Here is a 26,956-nt window from a genome sequence, read left to right on the forward strand (position 1 = left end):
ACAGTGGTGCAGCCCACAAAGAGTGAGCCAAGGCAGAGTGAAGCATCACCTTACCTGGGAAGTACTAAGGGTCAGGGAACTCCCTCCCCTAGCCAAGGGAAACCGTTAGGGACTGTGCCATAAGGAACAGTGCAATATGGCCCAAATGCCACGCTTTTCCCAGGGTCTTCACAACCAGGAGACCAGGAGATTCCCTGGAATGCCTATACCACCAGGGCCCTGGGCTTGAAGCACAAAACTGAGCAGCCATTTGGGAAGACACCGAGCTAGCTGCAGGAGTTTTTCTTCATACTGGACTGCCAGTGAGAGAGAACCATTCACTCCCCTGGAAATGGGGCTAAAGCCAGGGAGCCAAGTGGTCTAGCTCAGTGGATCTCACCCTGACAAAGCCCAGCAAGCTAAGATCCACTGGCTTGAAATTCTCACTGCTAGCACAGCAGTCTGAAGTCGACCTGGGATGCTTGAGCTTGGTGTGGGGAGGGGCGTCCACCATTACTGAGGCTTGAGTAGGCAGTTTTCCACTCACAGCCAGGAAGTTGGAACTGGGCAGAGCCCACCACAGTTTGGCAAAGCCAGACTGCCTCTCTAGATTACTCCTCTCTGGGCAGGGCATATATGAAAGAAAGGCAGCAGCCCCAGTCAGGGGCTTATAAATAAAAGTCCCATCACCCTGGGACAGAACACCTGGGGGAAAGGGTGGCTGCAGGCACAGCTTCAGCAGACTTAAATGTCCCTGCCTGCCAGCTCTGAAGAGAGCAGCAGATTTCCCAGCACAGTGCTTGAGCTCTGCTAAGGGACAGACTGCCTCCTCAAGTGGGTCCCTAACCCCCGTGCCTCCTGACTGGGAGACACCTCCCAGCAGGGGTCGAGAGATACCTCAGACAGGAGAGCTCTGGCAGGTGCCCCTCTGGGACAAAGCTTCCAGAGGAAGGAACAGGAAGCAATCTTTACTGTTTTGCAGCCTCTGCTAGTGATACCCAAGCAAACAAGGTCTGGAGTGGACCTCCAGCAAACTCCAGCAGACCTGAAGCAGAGGGGCCTGACTGTTAGAAGGAAAACTAACACACAGAAAGGAATAGCATCAACATCAACAAAAAGGATATCCACATGAAAACCCCATCCAAAGAACACCAACATCAAAGACCAAAGGTAGATAAATCCATAAAGACGAGGAAAGCCCAGTGCAAAAAGGCTGAAAACTCCAAAAACCAGAATGCCTCTTCTCCTCCAAAGGATTACAACTCCTCGCCAGCAAGAGAACAAAACTGGACAGAGAATGAGTTTGACAAATTGACAGAAGTAGGCTTCAGAAGGTGGGTAATAACAAACTCCTCTGAACTAAAGGAGCATGTTCTAACACAATGCAAGGAAGCTAAGAACGTTGAAAAAAGGTTGGACGAATTGCTAACTAGAATAACCAGTTTAGAGAAGAACATAAATGACCTGATGGAGCTGAAAAACACAGCACAAGAACTTCGTGAAACATACACAACTATCAATAGCCAAATCAATGAAGTGGAAGAAAGGATATCAGAGATTGAAGATCAACATAATGAAATAAAATGTGAAGACAAGATTAGAGAAAAAAGAATGAAAAGGAACAAACTTGGCCTCCAAGAAATATGGAACTATGTGAAAAGACCAAACCTACATGATTGGTGTACCTGAAAGTGACAGAGAGAATGGAACCAAGTTGGAAAACCCTCTTCAGGATATTACCCAGGAGAAATTCCCAAACCTAGCAAGGTAGGCCAATATTCAAATTCAGGAAATACAGAGAACACTATGAAGATACTCCTCGAGAAGAGCAACACCAAGACACATAATCGTCATATTCACCAAGTTTGAAATAAAGAAAAAAAATGTTAAGGGCAGCCAGAGAGAAAGGTCGGGTTACCCACAAAGGGAAGCTCATCAGACTAACAGCAGATCTCTCTGCAGAAACCCTACAAGTCAGAAGAGAGTGGGGACCAATATTCAACATTCTTAAAGAAAAGAATTTTCAACCCAGAATTTCATATCCAGCCAAACTAAGCTTCATAAGCGAAGGAGAAATAAAATTCTTTACAGACGAGCAAATGCTGAGAGATTTTGTCACCACCAGGCCTGCCTTAAAAGAGCTCCTGAAGGAAGGACTAAATATGGAAAGGAAAAACTGGTACCAGCCACTGCAAAAACATGCCAATTGTAAAGACCACTGACACTATGAAGAAACTGCATCAAGTAACAGGCAAAATAACCAGCTAGCATCATAATGACAGGATCAAATTCACACATAACAATATTAACCTTTACTGTAAATAGGGTAAATGCCCCAATTAAAAGACACAACTGGCAAATCGGATAAGAGTCAAGACCCATAGGTGTGCTGTATTCAGGAGACCCATCTCATGTGCAAAGACACACATAGCCTCAAAATAAAGGGATGGAGGAATATTTACCAAGCAAATGGAAAGCAAAAAAAAAAAAAAAAGCAGGGGGTTGCAATACTAGTCTCTGATAAAACAGACTTTAAGCCAAAAAAGATCAAAAAAGACAAAGAAGGGCATTACATAATGGTAAAGGGATCAATGCAACAAGAAGGGCTAACTATCCTAAATATATATGCACCTGATACATGAGCACCCAGATTCATGAAGCAAGCCCTTAGAGACCTACAAAGAGACTTAGACTCCCACACAATAGTAGTGGGAGGCTTTAACACCCTGCTGTCAACATTAGACAGATCAATGAGACAGAAAGTGAACAAGGATATCCAGGAATTGAACTCAGTCCTGCACCAAGTGGACCTAATAGACATCTACAGAACGCTCCACCCCAAATCAACAGAATATACATTCTTCTCAGCACGACATAGCACATATTCCAAAACTGACCACATAGTTGGAAGTAAAGCACTCCTCAGGAAATGCAAAAGAATGCAAATCATAACAAACAGTCTGTCACACCACAGTGCAATCCAATTAGAACTCAGGATTAAGAAACTCACTCAAAACTGCACAGCTACATGGAAACTGAACAACCTTCTCCTGAATAAAACCACCTTCACCTGGGTAAATAACAAAATTAAGGCAGAAACAAATAAGTTCTTTGAAACCAATGAGAACAAAGACACAATGTACCAGATCCCTGGGACACAGCTAAAGCAGTGTTTAAAGGGAAATTTATAGCACTAAATGCCCACAGGAGAAAGCGGGAAATATCTAAAATCAACATTTTAACATCACAATTAAAAGAACTAGAGAAGCAAGAGCAAACACATTCAAACGCTAGCAGAAGGCAAGAAATAACTAAGATCAGAGCAGAACTGAAGGAGATAGAGACATGAAAAACCCTTCAAAAAAATCAATTAATCACGAATGGCGAGTAGCGGCGGCGGCGGGAGGGAGAGGCCAGGGGAGGTTTTCCTGGTTTCGGACCCCACTGGCAGGATGGTGAAATCCTCCCTGCAGCAGACCCTCAATAGCCACTGCTTCGCCAGAGAGAAGGAAGGGGATAAACCCAGCGCCACCATCCACGCCAGCCGCACCATGCCGCTTCTAAGCCTGCACAGCCCCCAGGGCAGCAGCAGTGAGAGTTCCAGGCTCTCCCTCCGCTGCTGTAGTAACCCGGGTCGGGGGCCTCGGTGGTGCTCCTGATGCCCCTCACCCACCCCTGAAGCCCCTCACCCACCCCTGAAGATCCCAGGTGGGGAGGGAATAGTCAGAGGGATCACAATCTTTCAGCTAACTTATTCTACTTGGATGATTGGCTGAATGTAACAGAGGAAGTAATGTCCAATGACAAGATGAGGATTCTCAACCTCCAGTCCGGGCTCACAGACGCCAAACGCATTAACTGTGGAACAGTGCTGAGTGGCGGCAGCCTCTACATCGAGATCCCGGGCGGCGGCTGCCTGAAGGGAGCAAGGACAGCTTTGCAGTTCTCCTGGAATTTGCTGAGGAGCAGCTGCGAGCCAACCATGCCTTTCTTCATTTGCTTCCACAAGAAACCACCAGGACAGAGCTGCCTTGCTCTGAACCTTCAGCTTTTTGGGCTTTGAGGTTGTGAGACCGGGGCATCCCCTTGTCCCCAAGACACTGGACGCTTGCTTCACGGCCTACACCTTCGAGAGAGAGTCTTCGGGAGAGGAAGAGGAGTAGGGCCTCCTGGGGACTGGGCATCCGGCCCCTGGGGCCACCCCTTGTCAGCCTGGTGGGTGGAAACATAGACTCACTCATCTCACCTGGGTTTGTCCGCATGTTGTAATTGTGCAAATAAATGCTCACTCCAAATTAAAAAAAAAAAAAAAAATCAATTAATCCAGGAGCTGTGTTTTTGAAGATTAACAAAATAGATAGACCGCTCTCCAGACTAATAGAGAAGAAAAGAGAGAAGAATCAAATAGACACAATAAAAAAATGATAAAGGGGTATCACCACTGATCACACAGAAATGCAAACTACCATCATATAATGAACTATATAATACTAAAAACACCTCTTTGCAAATAAACTACAAAATCTAAAAGAAATGGATTAATTCCTAGACACATACACCCTCCCAAGACCAAACCATAAATAAGTCAAATCCCTGTATAGACCAATAACAAGTTCTGAATTGAGGCAGTAATAGCCTACCAACCAAAAAAAGCTGAGGACCAGACAGATTCACAGCTGAATTCTATCAGCAGTACAAAGAGGAGCTGATATCATTACTTCTGAAACTATTCCAAATAATAGAAAAAGAGGCATTCCTACCTAACTTATTTTATGAGGCCAGCATCATCCTGATACCAAAGCCTGGCAGAGACACAACAAGAAAAGAAAATTTCAAGCCAATATCCCTGATGAACATCGATGTGAAAATCCACAATAAAATACCAGCAAACTGAATCCAGCAGCACATGAAAAAGTTCAAGATCAAGTCGGCTTCATCCCTGGGATGCAAGGCTGGTTCAACATATACAAATCAATAAACATAATCCATCATATAAACAGAAACAATGACGAAAACTACACGATTATCTCAATAGATGCAGAAAAGGCCTTCAATAAAATTCTACAGCCCTTCATGCTAAAACCTCTCAATAAACTAAATATTGATGGGACATATCTCAAAATAATAAGAGCTATTTATGACAAATCCATAGCCAATATCATACTGAATGGGCAAAAGCTGGAAGCATTCCCTTTGAAAACTGGCACAAGACAAGGATGCCCTCTCTCACCACTCCTATTTAACATAGTATTGGAAGTTCTGGCCAGGTCCATCAGGCAAGAGAAGGAAATACAGGTATTCAAATACGAAGAGAGGAAGTCAAATTGTCTCCGTTTGCAGATGACATTATTGTATGTCTGGAAAACCCCATCGTTTCAGCCCAAAATCTCCTTAACCTGATAAGCAACTTCAGCAAAGTCTCAGGATACAAAATCAACATGCAAAAATAACAAGCATTACTATACAGCAATAGGATAAACAGAGCCAAATCATGAGTGAATTCCCATTCACAATTGCTACAAAGAGAATAAAATACCTCGGAATACAACTTACAAGGGATGTGAAGGATCTCTTCAAGGAGAACTACAAACCACCGCTCAAGGAAATAAGAGAGGACACAAACAAATGGAAAAACATTACATGCTCATGGACAGTAAGAATCAGTATTATGAAAACAGCCATACTGCCCAAAGTAATTTACCGATTCAATGCTATCCCCATCAAGTTACCATTGACTTTCTTCACAGAAATAGAAAAAACTTCTTTAAAGTTCATATGGAACAAAAAAAAAGAGCCTGCATAGCCAAGACAATACAAAGCAAAAAGAACAAAGCTGGAGGCATCATGGTACCTGACTTCAAACTATACTACAAGGATACAGTAACCCAAATAGCATGGTACTGGTAACAAAACAGATATATAGACCAATGGAACAGAATAAAGGACTCAGAAATAATGCTACACATCTACAACCACCTTATCTTTGACAAACATGACAAAAACAAGCAATGGGGAAAGGATTCCCTATTTAATAAATGGTGTTGGGAAAACTGGCTAGCCATATGCAGAAAACTGAAACTGTACCCCTTCCTTACACCTTATACAAAAATTAACTCAAGATGGATTAAAGACTTAAACATAAGACCTAAAACCATAAAAACCCTAGAAGAAAACCTAGGCAATACCATTCAGGACACAGGCATGGGCAAAGACTTCGTGACTAAAACACCAAAAGCAATGGCAACAAAAGCCAAAATTGACAAATGGGGTCTAATTAAACTAAAGAGCTTCTGCACAGCAAGAGAAACTATCATCAGAGTGAACAGGCAACCTACAGAATGGGAGAAAATTTTTGCAATCTATCCACTGGACAAAGGGCTAATACCCAGAATCTACAAGGAACTTAAATTTACAAGAAAAAAACAACCCCATCAAAAAGTGGGCAAAGGATATGAACAGACACTTCTCTAAGAAGACATTTATGCAGCCAATAGACATATGAAAAAAAGCTCATCATCATTAGTATTAGAGAAATGAAAATCAAAACCACAATGAGATACCATCTCACACCAGTTAGAATAGTGATCATTAAAAAGTCAGGAAACAATAGATGCTGGAGAGGATGTGGAGAAATAGGAATTCTTTTACACTGTTGGTGGGAGTGTAAATTAGTTCAACCATTGTGGAAGACAATGTGGCAATTCCTCAAGGCTCTAGAACCAGAAATACCATTTGACCCAGTGATCCCATTACTGGGTATATACCCAAAGGATTATAAATTATTCTACTATAAAAACACATGCACATGTATGTTTACTGAGGCACTATTCACAATAACAAAGACTTGGAACCAACCCAAATGCCCATAAATCATAGACTGGAGAAAGAAAATGTGGCAGTTACATGCCACGTAATAGCATGCAGCTATAAAAAAGGATGAGTTCATGTCCTTTGCAGGGACATGGATGAAGCTGGAAACCATCATTCTCAACAAACTAACACAGGAACAGAAAACCAAACACTGCATGTTATCACTCATAAGTGGAAGCTGAACAATGAGAACACATGGACACAGGGAGGGGAACATCACACACTGGGGCCTGTTGGAGGGTAGGCGGTTAGCGAGGGCATAGCATTAGGAGAAATACCTAATGTAGATGACAGGTTGATGGGTACAGCAAATCACCATGGCATGTGTATACCTGTGTAACAAACCTGCACTTTCTGCATATGTATCCCAGAACTTAAAGTATAATTTAAAAAAATAATTAAATACAAGTGAATACTAAGTAAAAGGAGTGGAGTGCTGGACTGGAAGATTCAAATATATGACGTCTGCACAAACCACTTTAAATACAAAGCCATGGATACATTGAAAGTAAAATATGAATAAAGTTATACCATGCAAATGGTAAGCATAAGAGCACTGGTGTGGCTACATTAACCTCAGACAAAACAGACTTCAGGATATGAGGGACATTTCATAAAGGGAAAAGGTTGTTATCAGGAAGACATAAAGTCCTAAATGTATACCCACAACATTGAAAATACATGAAGCAAAACTCAACAGAACCAAAGGAGAAATAGGCAAGGGGCAAAATGATAGATGAAATTATGAACACTATTTTCTCAGTAATTCATAGGAAAAATGGGGGAAAACAATAAACATGCAGAAGATCTTAACAACACTATCAACCAACTAGACTATATGGGCATTAATACAACATTACATATTCTGCATCCAATGCAGAATACACAAGGTATATAAGTACCTATGGACAGTTAACATAGATAGACTATATACATACATACATTTTCATGTGTGTGTATACATATATAGCACTGATCAAGAGAAGCAAATTTCAAAACAATGATGGAAAGTCATTTTTAGCTATTTTTCCTAAAAATGGCAATAAAAATTACATCACCTAAGATCTTTTATTCATCTAATGTAAAAAAGGTCATTCCACAATCTATAAATGCTAAAGATATTTTCTGGAAACTATGACTCACATTATACAGGATGTCCCACAGAAATAATCAACATAATGCACTTATTATAGCAATGTATTAATAAGCCAAATTAATCAGCTACCAAATTGTGCTATATTTCAGCTTCAGTAGAGACAAAGTTCATAAAAGTACGTTGGAATACTATTAGCTTGTGATACTATTTCTCATTAAAATCTATTTTTGAGACAGACTTGAAATGTAGCAAAAAATACTACATATACAAAATAAATATTCAAAGGGAAATATATAACCATGTCTTCTACATAAATATTTTGAAATAAATTATGTTCAATGTGACTCATGTTTTCTGAGAATACAATCCAAGATTACTGTTTATTATGTACAAATATAGCACAATTATGTACAAATATTGCACAACAGAACATACTGTACATTTATTTTTGCAAATACCCCATTTAAAAAAATCAATACATGGAATGCCATGAGGCCTGAAGGCCCATCATCGTCCAAGAAGCTATCAGCAGTATGGCCATAGCTGTGTTTTCCATAGTCACTGACTGAAACATAAACTCCTCTTGTCTTCTATACCTTTAATCACTACAGCAATATGCTGTGCTGCTTCTTTACCCAACCCCAAATTCCTCCTGTCCTTCATGACCCCTGTTAGTTCTCTGTAATTCCTAGTCAATGATATAAAAACTCCCAAATAACATCCATCCTCCCAAGTCACTGAAAGGGATCTGGCCCTAAATTTCCTATCTTATGCAAATTCTGATTCTCCCCCAAGCCACATCTTCTCTGAAACAGAAGCTGCATTTTCTGCCATACTTCAAGTACTTCAGTGGTTAGACAAATAAATTAATATTCTCTTCATTTCCCCATATGTCTTTGGAATTGTACTTCTCCATTTTCCTGAGATAACCCATTCTCCTTTGATATTTGTATCATTTGGCTCTATTAAAGATAGTTATCTAACCAACTCTGATCACTCCTGACTCAATATTCCTCTCCATCCCAGTCCCAAGGTATATTTATAACTACATAGAAGAGCCATTGAATATCCACCCCCACAGACCTTTGATTCTCTCATCTTCTATGTCTTTCTCCAAAACACTTGCCACCTATTTCAATGGCCATATCCTTATCGCACAAACTACTCCATCCACAAACTACTCTGAAATCGCTAATTTCCTATCTCCAGTCTCAACATTTCTCCTGAAAACTAGATAAATTTCTCCAACTAATCTTCAGTATTTTCACCTGGATATTTCATGCCTACCTGAAACTCAACAATTTAAACTGGTCACCCTTCCCACGAGGAGTGCAGTAGGCTTAAGCAGATTCCAGCTGAGAAGCTGTAAGAATCTGCGTGTTCTAGGGTTGGGACGCTAGGCCCCAGCGGCCTGGATTTTCTAGTGGGATCTTATGATCCATGGGTTGCCCAGTTCTGTGGAAAAAGCAGCTTCCCCTTCTGGGTAGCAGTGCTCATTCACTGCGTCCCTTGCTGGGGGGAGGGGGTTCTCCTTTCCCGTGTAGCTCTCAGGTGGGCCACGCACTACACTATTCTTCCTTCTGTCCATGGGTCACGCCAGCCTTCTAGTCAAGTTTGATGAGAGAACCTGGATACCTTGGTTGCCAGTGAAGGATTCACACGCTTACTATGTTTTTTTGGGATGGGAGCCTCTGAGCCCCGCTGTATGTAGTCAGCCATCTTGGCCGCATCACTTCTATTATTTTTACGTCCTTTCCTTTTCTTAATGAATTGGATTAAAACATCAGAATACAGTTATTTAATATAGAACCTTACATGTTTCTGACTATAACAGGTATGCCTAGAGTATTTCCCAATTATAGTGTTTATAATCTGCATTTTATTAGGAATTTTTAAAAAGAAATTATACCTTTGCTATATCTTTCAAGATAATATTCTTTTGTCTACTTACTGATGTGATGAATGATATTAGTAGATCTGTTATTATGGATCCATAATTTCCTTCCTAAAATAAATCTTACTCAGTATATTATTTTACTATATAGTATCAGTCAAATTTCTCCATATTTTCTCTTTTAGTTTATGTCTTTTCTGCCTTGCTTGTGAAAGTACTGCCCATCCCAAGATTTTAAAAAGCTAAAAACTTCCACAAATGACATAATAAACACTGTAACAAAAAATATATTTTCAGACTAGGAAAATATATAACATATCAATAAAGGATCAAAATCTCTCATATACCACTTCAATAATAAAAACCAAACTAAAAAAGGAAAAAGATTATAAACAGGAAATTCACAGAATACACATGCTATATAAATAGAAAAACCAATTGTTTTTCCTTCTTATTCACACTCAACACAGAATACTTCACCTCTGGTTATCAAAATGTAGGAGGGTTCCCACTTCCCACACTGACAAGTTTAACACCAGCTGGGTATCCTACAGTTTAATCCAAACCTGATAATATATCCCTGGAGTTAGCATCAAATCCCATGTGTTAAGGGCTCAATCCCTCAAGATTGTCTCCACTTCAGATATCAATCAAAAGCCTAGATTGTGACCAGTGCTTCTGTCTGACCAGCTATATATTGCCAGGGTGGGGAGTGGTGGGAACATGACCCTCTCCTCAGGTTTAATTTGCTAGAGCAACTCACATAACTCAGGGAAACACATTTACAAATTGATTAATAAAGAATATAATAAAAGACACAGATGAAGAGCTACACAAGGCAAAGTATTTGGGAAGGGGTGTGAAGCTTCCATGCCCTCTTGGGGGCAGGCCACCCTCCCAACACCACATTTCCCATACCCTAGAAGCTCTCTGAACCCTGCAGCTTTGGGATTTTTATAAAGGCTTCATCACATAGTCATTGAGATTATTAACTCAATCTCTAGCCCCTTCCCCCTTCCTACAAGAAAGGAGTTAGAACCGAAAGTTCCAAGTTTCTAATCATGGCTTAGTCTTTCTGGGAGCCAGTCCCTATCCAGGAGCCCACCAAGAGTCATTTTATTAGAACAAAGAGAGTCCTATCACCTAAGAGGTTCCAAGGAATTAGCAGCTCTTTGTCAGAAGCCAGGATAAAAGCTCAGTTATTAGAACCAGAAATACATGTAGAACCCCTATCACTCAAGAAATTAAAAAGGTTTTAGGAGCTGTGTGCCAAAAACTAGGGGTAGAGACCTATATCTATCTCTTATTATTTCTCACACATACTCATACACAAGCATGTATATTACTAATTTGAAGAAAAAATAAGATGATAACCCACATACTGTGTTAGTCATTCACTCTCACACACTGTTGGAGAAACAGGTGTAGCATTCACTCTCACACACTGTTGGAGGAACTATACATTCATATTATCTTTTGGGAGGTTATTTTTGCATCTTTAACCAAACATTTCACTCTAAACCTTCAAAAATTATAAATTCCCCTCTGAAGAACTTCTCCTACAGATTACTGATGTTCCCATAGAATGTACCTCTTCACTACAGCACTGTTAACTAGCGCAACATCAGAACCAACCTAAATATCTACAAATGAAGAATGGCTTAATAAATTAACACTGTAATACCATGCAGCTATTTGAAAAAGAGAGATTTAAACATAATGGCCTAGAAAGAGTTCCATGATGAAGTGAAAAAAACTGAATAAAACTTTTGTCATGTAAATATATAAGTAAGATCTAAAACGATTTGCACCACGCTGTTAAAAGTAGTTATCACTGGAGATGAGCCTGGAAGAGCTTAGGGTTGAATTTTCAACTTTTACTTTACATATATATCTTTTTTTAGTAAGGATATGGATGATTTTTAAATTTTCTCTTGGATTTTGTTTTTTTAATTCTTTTAAATAATTTGGTGTCTTTAATTTGCTAAAGATTTACATAAGATTTCTATATGTCTAGTCTTAAGTGAGATCAGTCTGTAGATTTTTGTGGGGGGGGAGGGGGTGTATCTTTGTCCTGTTTGAATACCAAAGTTACACCTTGAAAAAATGAATTGATAGTTTTCTGTTTTCTGTTCCATCAAAGTCTGAACAAAATAAGAATCATTTCATTTTCACAAGGCCTCTTAGAACCTAATTGTAGTTATCTGCATGTTGCATCTTTTGCAAGGGTAGTTCTTGAACAACTTTTCTACTTCTTCCATAGGCTGTTAGTCTGATATCCAGACTCCCTTCTGTAAATAAGTTCAGCTTTCATAACTGTATAAACTTATTTTTCAGAGAAGTTTTACTTACTCTACTGTTCATGTCTTCAATTTCCTTTGCTCGCTGAATTCTCCTCATTTCTAAGACCTGCTCCCTTTTCTTTTGCAACCATGCTTTAAATACTATGTCATTCTCTCTCTTTTTTTCTTTCTCTTCTTCTATTTTTCGTTGCTCTTCCTAGTAAAAGAATATGAAAAGACATTACTAAAAGATTAATAAAATTGTATGAATTATCAGAGTAGAGAGATATATTTTGAGATCTGAAATTAGGATTCCCTGATCCTAAAATTTTCCATCAGAAAATTGGTCCTTCTAGGCCAGACGCAGTGGCTCCTGCCTGTAATCCCAGCACTTTGTGGGGCGAGGCAGGCAGATCACTTGAGGTCAGGAGTTTGAGACAAGCCTGGCCCACATGGTGAAACCCCGTTTCTACCCAAAATACAAACATTAGCTGGGCTAATTTAACAAGTTTATAGTTAAATTTTCTTCAAATAATGGAATTCTAAGTGTTTTCCTTACATTTTGACAATATAGCAAGACTTTCTAATTCCTTTTGATTGAACAGAAAGAAGAGAGGAAAGGAAAAATTCTACCAAACAGTGTAAAATATATTTGAGAATATCTATATACTATTTTCTGAGCCCTAAAGTAGCCTACCTTATAGAAAACATAAATGAATTTATTAAAGATTAAATTTTACATTATTTATACATTTCCATTTCACACAAAGGACTCTGGATACTTCACATGAATACAGTATGACAAAAGATGATTATCTTTCCAAGGGGAACATTCAGGTATATTACACAGAAGCTAACAGCCAAAGCACTGATCGCTAACGGAGTTGCCAAAGAGAACACTGAAATGATGCACTTAGGTTAGAAAGACAGAGTATAGCAACCCAACCCAGAAAATGTGGGCATAAAAAAGCAAAGCCTTCCCCTGAAACCAACTAAAACATGTTAAAAGTCTTAGTACTTGAAGACCATGTCTTGAGCCAACTTAGTTATAAGATATCGACACAATAAAAGTGTATTTCAGAACAAAGAGTATGACATTCAGAAAAGAGAATCAAAATGAAAACAGAATTATCCATCCCTCACACTAAAGACTAACATCAGTTCATTAATAAAAAGGCAGTGACAACTATATAAAATCACCAGTATAACTTTTGTAAAAATATACACACATACCTACACATTTGTGTACAGCAAACATATTGATGTCATTCTCAAAAAATTATTTTGTATTGTCACCAAATTCTTATACTTTTAAGGGTTGTTTTATACCTGAATCAAGTAAACTTAGTTTGACTATTAAAGCTATTAGTGACCAAGTGAGCGAAGCTCTATAAGCATGCACCCTTTTAGGTTCTTATCTGAGTGTGCTAGAGGTTAAACGTTCTTACGAAGTCATTTTTCACTTTTTTTTTTTTTTTTTTTTTTTTTGCTAATGCCAATTCCTGATTTAAATGCCAGAGATTTCCCTGATAATTTCCCATATAAAGTAGATAACACACCATTTCTCAAGGGTACCAGAGAACTGGAAATTTTTATTCCAGTTTGCTACTAACAAATACAGATATACCTTGGTAAAGTTATTTAAACTTTCCAAGATTTTCGTATCTGCAAAATGATCTGCAAGGTCACTTCTAGTATATTATTTGCTGAACTTTGTATTTAGAATTAGACATTTTGTATGGCTCAGCTTAATACCATTAGGTTTCCAGTAAAACAAAGAATTGGAGCACTGATATAAGTAATTCCGAGAAAACTCACCAGTTTAAGTCCTGGAATTCTCAATTATAAGATACATAGAGTTTCACATAAGAACAAATATGAAAAACAAAAAAAATTAATTTCTAGAAGGCATTTTGGAGACCTTTCATTAAGAATGTTAGGCTATATTCTTAATCTGAAACTAAAATCCTGGAAGTAAAAGAACTGAAGGCATAGAACATAATATGAAACACATGCAAGTAAAAGAATTACAGTCCAAGTCTTCCTGTTGCCTCCTAAACCTCTACACTTTGTGCCTTCATTTTTCCATCTGACATTTTATTTTTACCTATCATATCAAGATTACTTTCAGCAGTCACTTAACATCTCGTGAGTCTCACCTTTAAAATGAAAGGATCAGATGAAGTCATCACTGAGTTCTCCGCTAACACAGATCAGTCTACTATTCTTTGTGATCCTTACAAGGACCAAAGTAATCACCGTGTTCACTCCATAAATACACATTCTTAATACTTAATCAATCTAACAATAGATAAAGAAATCAAAAGAAGTCTCCAATGGTTTGAACAACTGTTTTAATTCCCATTGCATTTATAAAACAGTAAAACATGCTCTACTTTTAATATAATGCCCACTTAGGTTCTCACCTCTCTTTTCAGCTTTTCTCTCTTTTGTTCTAGCTGTTTTTGTAGTTCTTTCTGTCGAGGGGAAAGACAGTATGTTGAAGTCACTGGTGAGATACGTGCAGACTGTGTCCTGTGATTATATTTCCCTTTTCCTTTACTTCGATCTGAGTTGGCAGCAGAGCTTGGACAAGTCTTGCGGTTGAGTGGTGGCTGAGGGATATAAACCAGTGGCTCTCCTGTTGATGAGTGAGTGACAGCATGAATCTTTGCTGCAGAATCTTCTTTCTTGGTGCCACTGACAGAGGAGTTGGAAGATCTGAGTAACAAGTGCTGAGGGTCATTTTCTGTACTATTTGCATTATTAATGGGAGGCAAAAACCCCTGACTCGCAATGTCTTGTAAATTCAGAAGTTCAAATTTTCCATCTCTTTCTACCAGTATTGTCCTATCCTTGTTTTCTTCACAACTTGCATTAGTAAGTGACAGGAGTACATTTTCTTGTCCAAAATCATTGGAAATACATAACTGTGACAGTTTCCCAAACATATTCCTTTCGTTTTCAAAATAATTTTTAGACGTATTAGTGTCTTCTAGTGGAGGAACTTCCAAATCAACTAATTTGTCCTTGAACTTAAGTTTTCGCTCCCTTTTATCATTCACAGGTTCTTGATTCTGTAGAAGCTTGTTAGCTTGTACAATTTTCTCCATAATATATCTCCTTACTTCCTCATCCTCTTCCTCCTCCAAGTCTTTCTGGCTTTCTAGTTTGGATTCCTGGAAAGAGTTTTCGCTATCTGAATCTGATATGGGATCCAAAGGTTGAATACCTGGTACAGAAATTATGTCATTTCTTCTTGGTGAGACGTCATCCTGCAGAGACTTGTCAGGATCAGAATGCTGTTTGGTGTGCTCTATTACTGTTTCATTCTCTTTTAAGTCTTGGTTAATATTCTCTTCCTTCTCACAAGCCATCTAAAAACAAGATATTTTTCAGTCAAAATTGAGATTCTTCATTTATCAGTAGACATACAAAATGGGATTTTCCTGTTCATGTAATTTATTTTATGAATGGGAAAATTTAAGTGTTTATTGCTCATAATTTGCTCATAACATTCTAATTCATACTTATGAGTATTCAAGGGAAATACATGTGACAGCAATGCAGGAAAAATTCAACTTTAAATTTGAATTTGATATTGATTTTTAAACATTTTTATGCTAATGTATCTAACTACAAATAACAATATTAGCATTCCTTTCCCTATAAAATTTTCCTCTCTTTACATTTTCAGAAAAACAATTTTCAAAAATGTTTCCTCCTTGTAATATCTGCATTCTTCAATCAAACATCTTTCTCCCCAGACCATTTCAAGGACGAATTATTTGGTCAAGTCCTAATCACTTGAGGTTCTTTTAATCTTTTCAGACTATTATTGTCATTATAATCTGCAGGACCTATCTACATTCCAGGTCAATTTTTACCTTTAGATCAGATTTTCCTTCTTCAACTATACTCAGAAATTCCAGTAATCCATGCTAACCACCATCAGATAACTTGGCATTACATTAAAAATAATTAATTCCACATGAACCATAAACCAGTATCAGTGCAGCAAAAAACTCCACTCCACTTCTGCTATATCTAACTAAAAGCTTATATATATATAAATATATAGTATATAAATGTATATAATATAAATATACATAAATATATAATAGATATAATATATAAAGGTATATAATATAAATATTATATATACATTTTTTTCTCTTTGTCAAAGTTCTCTCCCTCCTAAAGCAGTCCTATGGGAGTTACTACATGCTGCTCTCTTCAACCCCTTAAAATCACTTTCCTCCTTCCCTTGCTCATAGGTCATCCTGTGCGGCAGTGAAGGTCATCTTGTCTGATAGTCAGATGTCCAACAAGCAAATAAACCTAGCCCATTAAAATGACTGCCAATTAACTGTGATTTAACTAAGATCTCTGTATCACAATTGTTCATTGTAGCCTTCTCTAGTTCATTTTTTTATTTTTCCAGTATCATGAGGATGGCAGATCTCTGGTTCATTCTTATAGTCTGTTTCTAAACTCTCCTTTGGCTTTTATTTCTTTTGTTTGAAAACCCACTTTTTAAAATAAATCTTCCCCGACCCTCTTACGTGTCTCTAGCTCAGTCATACCCTTTTCTCAAAAGCTTCAAAAGAAGAGGTTATTACAATCATCCACTGGAATGTGTAAGATTCATAACAGCACTTTTATTTTATCCCAGCTATATATATCCCTAGCACCTAGAACAGCCTCTGATATATGATAGGTGATCATTAATACTTGCTGAATTAGAAAATGAAACAATAAATCATTCCTATTACCTCTCTAATTCTACCACACTGTGCTTTGGATCTCACACCCTCCAGTCTTGAGAAACTGGTTCAACCTTACCATTTTGGGTATCTGCCTCTACTCATTCTGCTTATTTTTCTGTTAGGATGCATAAAACTCCCATTTAAAAGCCATCTTAGAAAAATCTTTACTTTTGACTCTGTTTCCATCTTCAAATATTGTGTATCCCATTTGTCTTTTCTATTATATTCAAAGCAAAATGGAACTAAGAAATCTGTAATATAAAACCTGCATTTCCTCACAGTCTTTTCCTTAACACCTTTAAAACTGGCTTCTGCTATAATAACTCTGATCATTATCCCTCTGAAGTCACCTATTTATATCCCAGTGCTATTCCTTGTCCTACTTATTGATACTAACTTACATATACACATATATATAAACACATACATATGCATATATACATATATATGTTTCATAGAAATACATATACACATTATACATATGTAAAGAGAAAGAAAGAACCTATCTTGATGCAGGAACTGGTTAATTTTCCTGGAGTTCCTTTTTACATCTCTGATAAATAGTATATGACCATGCTTAATGGATCCACTTTTCCTAGAAGTATTCCTGTGACTCAGACTTTGACCCTTTACTTTTTTCCCTATATTCACTGCCAAGAAGACCTAATTCAGTCTTAAAGTTTTAAATATTAGCGAAAAGGTCATGTGTTTAGAGGATTTGCTTTATTTTTCATTTATTTTAATAGCATAACCCCATGCTTTTACCCAAGTTCACAAAAAGTAGGAATTAACTGTATTTTTTACTTTCAATGCAATAAATCATGATTTTACTATTTATTTATATTATTTAAATTATAATTTTATAATGGTCATTTTAGTTTTATTAAATGCTAGTGTAATAACTGTTCTCTCACTAATACTTGCTGAATTAGAAAATGAAACAATAAATCATCTGCCTATGCCTTAGGATACAACATTTAAGCAACCTATGCCTCATTTTTCTTATCTTTAAGATGAGGATAATAGTAATTTACCCGATGTAGATCAAAGAAATTTTGTGATGTTTAGATGAGACAATAATGTGAAAACCTTAAAGAATTGCAAAGCACTTTGTAATATAATTATTATGAATGCTGTTGGCAACATATACCTCTATTATGCTGGCATCACTTTTTTCATTTTCATTAATTAACCACTCCAAGTCCTTTTCAAAGTCATCTTCGTATTCTTCACTTTTTTTTGAATCAGTATCTTTAATTTCATTCATTTTCTGTTTGTGAAGGAAATATGCTATAAGATTTCAAAAGATAAGGTATATGTTATGCCCACTCTAGAGGAGGAATGGCATATGGAGATTAATGCTATAGGTAAGCTAAGTAACACAGAGAAACACAAAATGGAATGTTCAAAATGAACATGCACTTGAATACACCATAAAAGAGAGATTTGCAATGGCAAGACATTTCCATAGGTAAACATTGCTAAAAACTCTCCCACCTTCCCCCGATTTCCCAAATAATTATTGATGTTGGTTCCTTTTCCCTCTCAAGATAAATTTTCAGTACACTTTAGGTATGCTGAATTAATAAATAATCCACAAGCTGTTTTAGTCATTAGCTTCGCTTTGTTCTCCCCAAACCTTTGGCCAGACTAAGTTATTACTGAATAATAATGTTAATTATTCAACTTAATTATTATTGAAAAATAACTGTTACTGTTCAACTGTATAATTATTATTTTTTTCTAAACTATTCATTGGACTATAATTCCTTCCCGATATTTATTTATTTTAAACTAAAAATACAAAGCAGATTTGCTAAAGGACTCAAAAGTAAGCCCTTCAATAATTTCTAAATCAGGTTGAGCACAAATTTTGAAGTGATCTGGAGAAACCAAATCAACACTTCAGAGTGAGTTTCACTTCCTAACTGCAAGACAAGCTAAATTGCTTAAGCTGTTAAGTCTAACTACCCACCAATTAAAAGCAAGGGCACTATGAATGACATAGAATAAACTAAAACTCACTGTAATCCAAAATACTTACAGTAAAAATAGCACTTTTCAGTCACAATGCCTTGGAATAATCAGTTTTCCTTTCAGAGCAGGGATCTTGAAATTTATTATTTTAAGATGTTTGAGTTACATAAATATATATCTTTGGAACTCTTCAGTGCTTTCCCTTATTTTATGATAAACACAGTTCTGAACTCATAAATAAATGGTTGCCTGAAGACTTTAGTAGATATGTTTTATTGTTTACAGAGAATCCCACCCACAAGAAAACTAAATTTTAAAATGAAAACATAAGATCTGTATAATAAATTAAAAACACAGTAATTAAAAACTTAACAGGTTAGGGATCTTTAAGTCATACTATTATGCCATAATTCAAAGGAAAAAAAAAGGTCATAGTTAAGGTAACTCTGAGAAGTAAATTAAGTCGCATCAAATCTGAAGTGCGATTCTTTTCCTGTAACTTTAGAAGAAAAAAAAAAAAAAAACCCATGACTGGTTCTCAAGTAAACAAAGAACATAAATTACAAACTCTGGTTATCAAATCCCTTAAGCCTTTTTCAAATGCGTCACAGGATATTCAAACCCCTTCAATTCTTCTAATCTTCATCTCCAGGGTACTAGCCATATGGTACACAGTCAACAAGCTAGAACAAAAATACATCTTACACAAACAAAATCACTTAACACTTCCTACTTTATGCTTGTGAGTTTCACACATTTAAATTTCAACATTTATCATCAGTAAAAATTTAGGTAAGTGGCTTAAACCAACTCTACCCTCTTAATAGGGAACCGTAGAAAGAGACGGAAATCAGTTCCTTCCTCCCTGTCTGGTAAATCCCATGTGGATAGGTGAACTGCTGATCTTTCAGTAGGAGTCTTAAACCAAGTCCATATGTATACATAATTTTGATAACTTTCTTCCAGAATTCAGGATATTCAAAAATAGTTTAATCTAAATAATGGAGTCCCGTCTTACGGCGTTTTAAACATATGCTTGCTTTAAAATCTAAGAACTGAAAGCATGTCAAAGAGAATGCCTTTTAATATAAAATAAGTATTTAAGCAAAAACTAATCCATAACATCATGAAACCATCTAGCCCATTATTCCTGTGTATCCTGCCAAGACTGTGATCCTATAAGTTTTTAAAAAATCATAACCTGTCACAAAGTATAATGACAAATATTTTATGATAATTTTAATCTGTATTCAGGATCCCAAGGTACCACCAACGAAATGAGTATCATTGCTTCTTAATGGAAGCTACAATTTCGGTAGTGACTTTTTCTACCAGGGACAAAATAATTACTTTCCACGTTCAAGAACTTTGAGAGGGGAAAGAATATGACAAAAACTTAGTCTAAGCTACCCTGAGAGAGTTTCCTTCATACGTAGAGAAGCAAGGTGTTACCAGACTTCCCCACCAATGCCAGACTCGGTGGACCTCGGACTCCAGAGGATAAGACGCCACCAGAAAGCTTCTTCCCTCACGACCTACCTTCCCTCCCAGCTCTACCAGACGTTTATACCTTTACCCTCTATCCCACCATTAATATCTCCGCATCGTCCTTCCCTTCTCTCCCTCTATATCCCTCCTGCCTGTGTAAAACGCGGCGGCTGGGGTCACAGAGATGGCCAGGGGAGTTCTCCTCTCCTCCTCTTTCTAAGCTCTTCACATTGAGGCAAAGGAGACCCCGTCACCCGCCTCCGCTGCAGCCAGGACCACACTGCCATGGCAACAGCGTGCCTCTGCGTCCTCCATCCGGGCCTCTCTACGAGAGCGACAAAAACCCGCGCAGGCGCACGCGATATCCCCAGAATACCTACCCCTCCCGGCACCCATCCCGGTGCTTGCAAAAGTCCGGTCAAGCTGAGGTTTCTAAGGGGACGACCAAGGAATCCACGCATCACTAACGTTATTGGAGACTCGCGAAGTGCCTCTGTGTTGGTTGTGAAATTTCCCTCTTGTAGCTGTCTCTCGTCAGATTTAGAATTCCTTAGGACAACTTCTAAAACTATATTTCTATATGTTATGTGCTTCGCAGTTAACGTAAAAAAGTCGTTTTTAGTTTTCATTAGTAGATAAGCAAATTGCTAATTAGTTACCATATTTTTGACCCTCAGCTTTTTTTCCGAATCAAAACCAAAACTGTACCCAAGAGAGTTGCCAAAGACAATAGGATTTTTGTTCCAGCTTTGAGGCACGTAAAAATGGTCAACTAGAATTTTCTCAAATTCCGCTTATCTTTATGTATAAAGGCAAAGCAAGATGAATTTTAGATTGTGGTGAAAGTTGAGAAGATTTTAACAACTATCCATTCCCAGCCAGAAACAAATAAGAACTGGGAGAAGTAAAAATATTTCCTCAGTACAATGCAGTGTGTTCAGATTATTTTTAAATTGTTTATTATTAGGATTTCTATCACTTGATATGATGGAGAGCACCTTTTCTCCAAGAGAGGCAATGTAAAATTAAATGTTTAGATATTCTTCAAGTTACAGACTTAAGGTTTTTTAAAATGGAAGGTTAAAATGAACTGTAACATTGAGTGCACTTCCTAGATGTGGTGTAGTTGTAATGACCTAATGTTTCTACTGCTTCAGCACTTGAAAAAAGAACCCCCAAAAAAGGTTATTCACTGTTAAAGGTTGAAGGAATTTTAGTCAAATCTCCTTTAATGGATGTAGAGTTGTAGAGTTACTTACCAAAGCTGGAAGTAGACCCTGGGTTTCAGAACTCCTGGGTTAATAGCTTTTTCCTCTGGCCATCCCCCTAAATTTGTATTTTTCAAATAATGGGTACTAGCGGCAATTTTTTTTTTAAGTTTCAGTAGGTTTTGGGGGTACAGGTGGTGTTTGGTTACATGGATAAGTCCTTTAGTGGTGATTTCTGAGATTTTGGTGCACCCATCACCTGAGCAGTGTACACTGTACCCAATATGTAGTCTTTTTTTGTTTTGTTTTGAGACAGAGTCTCGCCACTGGAGTGAAGTGGCACAATCTTGGCTCACTTCAACCTCCATCTCCCGGGTTCAAGCGATTCTCGTGCCTTAGCCCCCAGAGTAGCTGGAACTACAGGCACACCACCACGCTTGGCTAACTTTTTGTACTTTTAGTAGAGACGGGGTTTCACCATGTTGCCCAAGCTGGTCTCCAACAACTGAGCTCAGGCAGTCCGCCCACCTCAGCCTCCTAACCAATATGTAGTTTTTTTATCCCTCACCCTGCTCCCACCCTTTCTCCCAAATCCCCAAAGTCCACTGTATCATCCTCGTGCCTTTGCATCCTCATAGCTTAGCTCCCTCTTATAAGTGAGAACATACGATGTTTGGTTTTCCGTTCCTGAGTTATTTCACTTAGAACAGTGATGAATTAACCTCCATTTCCATCCAGGTAGCTACAATGCCATAATTTCATTCCTTTGTATGACTGAGTAGTATTCCAGGGTATATATGTGTACCACATTTTCTTTATCCACTTGTTGATTGATGGGCATTGGTTTGGTTCTTTATTTTTGCAATTGCGAACTGTACTGCAATAAATGTGTGTGCAAGTGTCTTTTTCACATAATGACTTCTTTTCCTCTGGGTAGATACCCAGTAGTGGGATTGCTGCATCAAATGGTAGATCTACTTTTAGTTCTTTAAAGAATCTCCGGCCGGGCGCGGTGGCTCAAGCCTGTAATCCCAGCACTTTGGGAGGCCGAGACGGGCGGATCACGAGGTCAGCAGATCGAGACCATCCTGGCTAACCCGGTGAAACACCATCTCTACTAAAAAATACAAAAAAAAAAAAAAAAAAAAAAAAAAAAAAGCCAGGCGAGGTGGCGGGTGCTTGTAGTCCCAGCTACTCGGGAGGCTGAGGCAGGAGAATAGCATAAACCTGGGAGGCGGAGCTTCCAGTGAGCTGAGATCCGGCCACTGCACTCCAGCCTGGGCGACAAAGCGAGACTCCGTCTCAACAACAACAACAAAAAAAAGAACCTCCACACTGTTTTCCATAGTGATTGTACTAGTTTACATTCCCACTACCAGTATAAAAGTGTTCCCTGTTCACCACATCCATGCCAACATCTGTTTTCTTTTTTTTTTTTTTTTTTTTTTTTTTGCTTATGACCATTCTTGTAGTAGTAAGGTGGTATAGTATTGAGATTTTGATTTGCATTTCCCTGATCATTAGTGATGTTGAGCATTTTTTCATATCTTAATTGGCCATTTGAATATCTTTTGAGAATTGTCTATTCATGTCCTTAGCCCACTTTTTGATGAGATTATTTGTTTATTCCTTGCTGATTTGTTTGAGTTCCTTGAAGACTAGATATTAGTCCTTAGTCAGATGCAGTTTGTGAAGATTTTCTCCCACTCTGTGGGTTGTCTGTTTACTCTGCTAATTATTTATTTTGCTATGCAGAAGCTTTTTAGTTTAGTTAAGTCCCATCTGCCTACCTTTGTTTTTGCTGCATTTGCTTTTAGATTTTTGGTAATGAAGTCTTTGCCAAAGCCAATGTCTAGAAGGGTTTTTCCAATGTTATCTTCTATAATTTTTATGGTTTCAAGTCTTATATTTAAGTCTTTGATCCATCTTGAGTTGATTTTTGTATATGGTGAGAGATGAGGATCCAGTTTGATTTTTTTACATGTGGCTTGCCAATTATCCCAGCACCATTTGTTGAATAGGGTGTCCTTTCCTCACTTTATATTTTTGTGTGCTTTGTTGAAGATCAGTTGGCTTCATTTTTGGGCTCTATTCTGTTTCATTAGTCTATGTGCCTATTTTTATGCCAGTACCATGATGTTTTAGTGACTATAGCCTTGTAGTATAGTTTGAAGTCAGGTAATGTAATGCCCAGATTTGTTCTTCTTGGTTTTCCTTTGACTCTGCAGGCTCCTTTTTGGTTTTATATGAATTTTCGGGTTGTTTTTTCTAGTTCTGTGAAGAATGATAATGGTATTTTGGTGGGAATTGCATTGAGTTTGTAGATTGCTTTTGGCAGTACAGTCATTTTCACAATAGTGATTCTACCCATCCATGAGCATGGAATTTGTTTCCATTTGTTTGTGTCATCTGTGATTTCTTTCATTAGTGTTTTTTAGTTTTCCTTGTAGAGATCTTTCACCTCCTTGGTTAGGTATATTCCTAAGTATTTTATTTTTTGCAGCTATTGTAAGTGGGGTTGAGTTCTTGATTTGATTCTCTTCTTGGTCGCTCTTGGTGTATAGCAGTGCTACTGTTACCAGTGGAAGATGTCCATGTTCTTGGCATTTTGAACAAAGAATTGGGCAAAATGCACAAATAAAGCAAGGAAAGAATGAAGCAACAAAAGCAGAGATTTTTATTGAAAATGAAAGTACACTCCACAGTGTGAGAGCGGGCATGCGCAGTGGCTCAAGGGCTCCAGATACAGAATCTTCTCGGGTTCAAAAACCCCCTAGAGGTTTCCCATTGACCACTTGGTGTTCACCCCATGTAAATGAAGTGGTGGCCTGCAATCAGTCTGATTGGTTGTGGAAAGCAACCAATCAGAGGCTGAAGTGAAGTTACAAAGTTACACTCCTATGCAAACGTTACACCTATGCTCTTTGCAACTAGTCAGGGGTACTTTCAATTTCCCATCTGCAGAAATGGGGATTTGCAAAGAGAGTAGCGTCTGGTCCTTTTTTAACTTAGGCATGGCAAGTTAGGGTTTTCCTTTCAATTGCATTCTAGGAAGTCAGTGTGAAATGGCCTTAGATTCCCTGCCTCCAGACCCTATTCTCCTGCCTCACTACTGATTTGTGTACATTGATTTTATATCCTGAAGCTTTACTGAATTCATTTATCAGTTCTAGAATCTTTTTGGATGGTTTTCTACTATACGATTATATCACTAGCAAACAGCAACAGTTTGATTGATTTCATCTTTACCAGTGTGGATGCCCTTTATTTCTTTCTCTTGCCTGATTGGGATATAGGAGCATGATTGGTAGCCAAAAGTGGAAGTGACTCAAATGTCCATCAAATGATGGATGGATAAATGTTATATACCTATACAATGGAATATTATTATGCAATAAAAGTAAATGAAGTACTGCTGGAGGATTCTAAAAAGATGGTGGAATAGGAAGCACCAAGATTCTATCTTCCCACCTGGGAAAACAATTGCACTGTCAAAACCTATCTCTTATAACTATGTTGGAACTGTGGAGTCTATTAAAGGCTTACAACTTTCAAGGGAAGGCTTGGGCAGAAAACTGAAGTTTATTTTGGTGAATTTCAGCTCTTAGTTCAGTATCATCTACCCAACCCAAAACCCCAGCTCCCTAGGAGGCAGTCTGCATTACTTGCAGGAGCAGCTTGCACATAGCTTATGAGAATCAGTGAGCATAAGGACCCTGTCCTCCTATTGATGAGGGTCTATATTCTGATAATTGATTGCTGCTTCTGATCAAGGAGATGCAAACACAGAGGTAGCAGCCATTGTTGTTGCACCTTCCCCCACCATTGTAAGCTTTTACTCCTCCGGCTGAAGCAACTTCCAGGAAATTTTCCTTGTTTTCTTCCTTTTGGAAGACAAACATTAAAGACTAAGACATTAAAAAGCAACTACATTTACAGAGAAAAGTATAAAGTTAAATTGAACACCCAGAGAAAGGCGTAAACTCAGAAAAAAAAACCTGAGAAGACCTTAAATCGTAAAGATGCTCAAATAACTAAAGAAAGATGTGGAGAAAGTGAAGAAAATAATATACAAACAAAATGGAAATATCAATAAATAGAAAACTAAAAAAGAAATCAAAGAAATTCTAGAGCTGAAAAGTACAACTGAAATGAAAATCTTACTATTGGGATTCAAAAGCAGATTTGGGCAGGCAGAAGAAAGAGTAAGTGAACTTAAAGATAAGACAATTGAAATTGTTGTATCTGAGAAACAAAAAATTAAAAAGTTAAAAGTGAACAGAGCCTAGGGGACCTGTAGAACACCATCAAATGGACCACAGTATGCATTGTGGGAGTCCTTGAGAAAAGAGAAAGAAGTAGTGTGACAATTTGAAGAAACAATGGCTGAAAACTTCCCAAGTTTAATAAAGGATGTGAATATGATCATCACAGAAGCTCAATGAACTCCAAGTAGGATTAATTCAAACAAACCTCCAATGAAGCATATTATCCATCAAACTGTCAAAAGACAAGAAAGAAGCAACTCATCACACACAAAGGATTTGTAAAAATCCTCTACAGAATACCCAATTTCAGCAGTATATTATAAAGATACTGCACCATGGCCAAAAGGGATTTATTCCTAGAATATAAGGATGGTTTAACTTATAAAAATCAATGCAATATGCCACATTAACAGAAGGAAGGAGAAAAACTGAATGATCATTTTAATTGATGCAGAAAAAGCATTAAATTCAGCACTCTTTCATGATTAAAAAAAAAAAAAACTTGGAATAGAAGGAGACTGCCTCAACTTAATAGAAGCCATATATGAAAAACCCACACCAAACATCATGCTCAATTCTGAAAGACTGAAAGCTTTTCATCTAAGATCAGGTATAAGGTGAGGATGCTGGCTTTCACTACTGCTATTAAACATAGTACTGGAAGTACAAGCCAGAGCAATTAGGCAAGAAAAAGAAATAAAAGGCAGCCAGATTAGAAAGGAAGAAGTGAAATTATCTCTGTTTGCAAATGACAGGTCTTATACATAGAGAACCCTAAAGATACCATTTTTAAAACGATTAGAATTAATACATTCAGCAAAAATTGCAAGACACAAAGTCAGTACATAAAGTCAGTTGTATTTCTATACACTAATGATGAACAATCTAAAAGGAAATTAAGAAAACAATTCAATTTACAATAGTAGCAAAAAATAAAATACTTAGGAATTAAATAGATGAAAGATGCATACAATGCAAACCATAAAACAAATAAATGGAAAGCTATCCCATGTTCATGGACTGGAGGACAATATTATTAAGATGTCAGTATTACCCATAGTAGATATGCAGATACAATGCCATACCTATCAAAACCTCAGAAAAGCAGAAATAAAGAAATCTATC

The 26,956-nt window shown here is 37.6% G+C and overlaps 1 protein-coding gene and 1 pseudogene across 12 annotated transcripts in view; one reads left to right on the forward strand and one right to left on the reverse strand.

The window, feature by feature from the left end:
- LOC105493027 (coiled-coil domain containing 181) overlaps nucleotides 1-26,956 on the reverse strand; it is a 69,180-nt gene that overhangs the window by 12,815 nt on the left and 29,409 nt on the right. For 3 of the 12 annotated variants that reach the window (XM_011760451.3, XM_011760450.3, XM_071075266.1), the window contains 3 exons: nucleotides 18,041-18,160; nucleotides 14,548-15,498; nucleotides 12,192-12,338 (listed from right to left, as the gene is read on the reverse strand). In XM_011760451.3, the coding sequence (XP_011758753.2) occupies nucleotides 12,192-12,338; nucleotides 14,548-15,498; nucleotides 18,041-18,160 (1,218 nt within the window). The other 9 variants (XM_071075285.1, XM_011760455.2, XM_011760458.3 and 6 more) reach the window with 6 other exon arrangements.
- On the forward strand, nucleotides 3,353-4,271 carry LOC105493026 (ornithine decarboxylase antizyme 1 pseudogene; annotated as a pseudogene).

This window comes from Macaca nemestrina, chromosome 1, assembly GCF_043159975.1.
Source record: "Macaca nemestrina isolate mMacNem1 chromosome 1, mMacNem.hap1, whole genome shotgun sequence".
Lineage (NCBI taxonomy): Eukaryota > Metazoa > Chordata > Mammalia > Primates > Cercopithecidae > Macaca > Macaca nemestrina.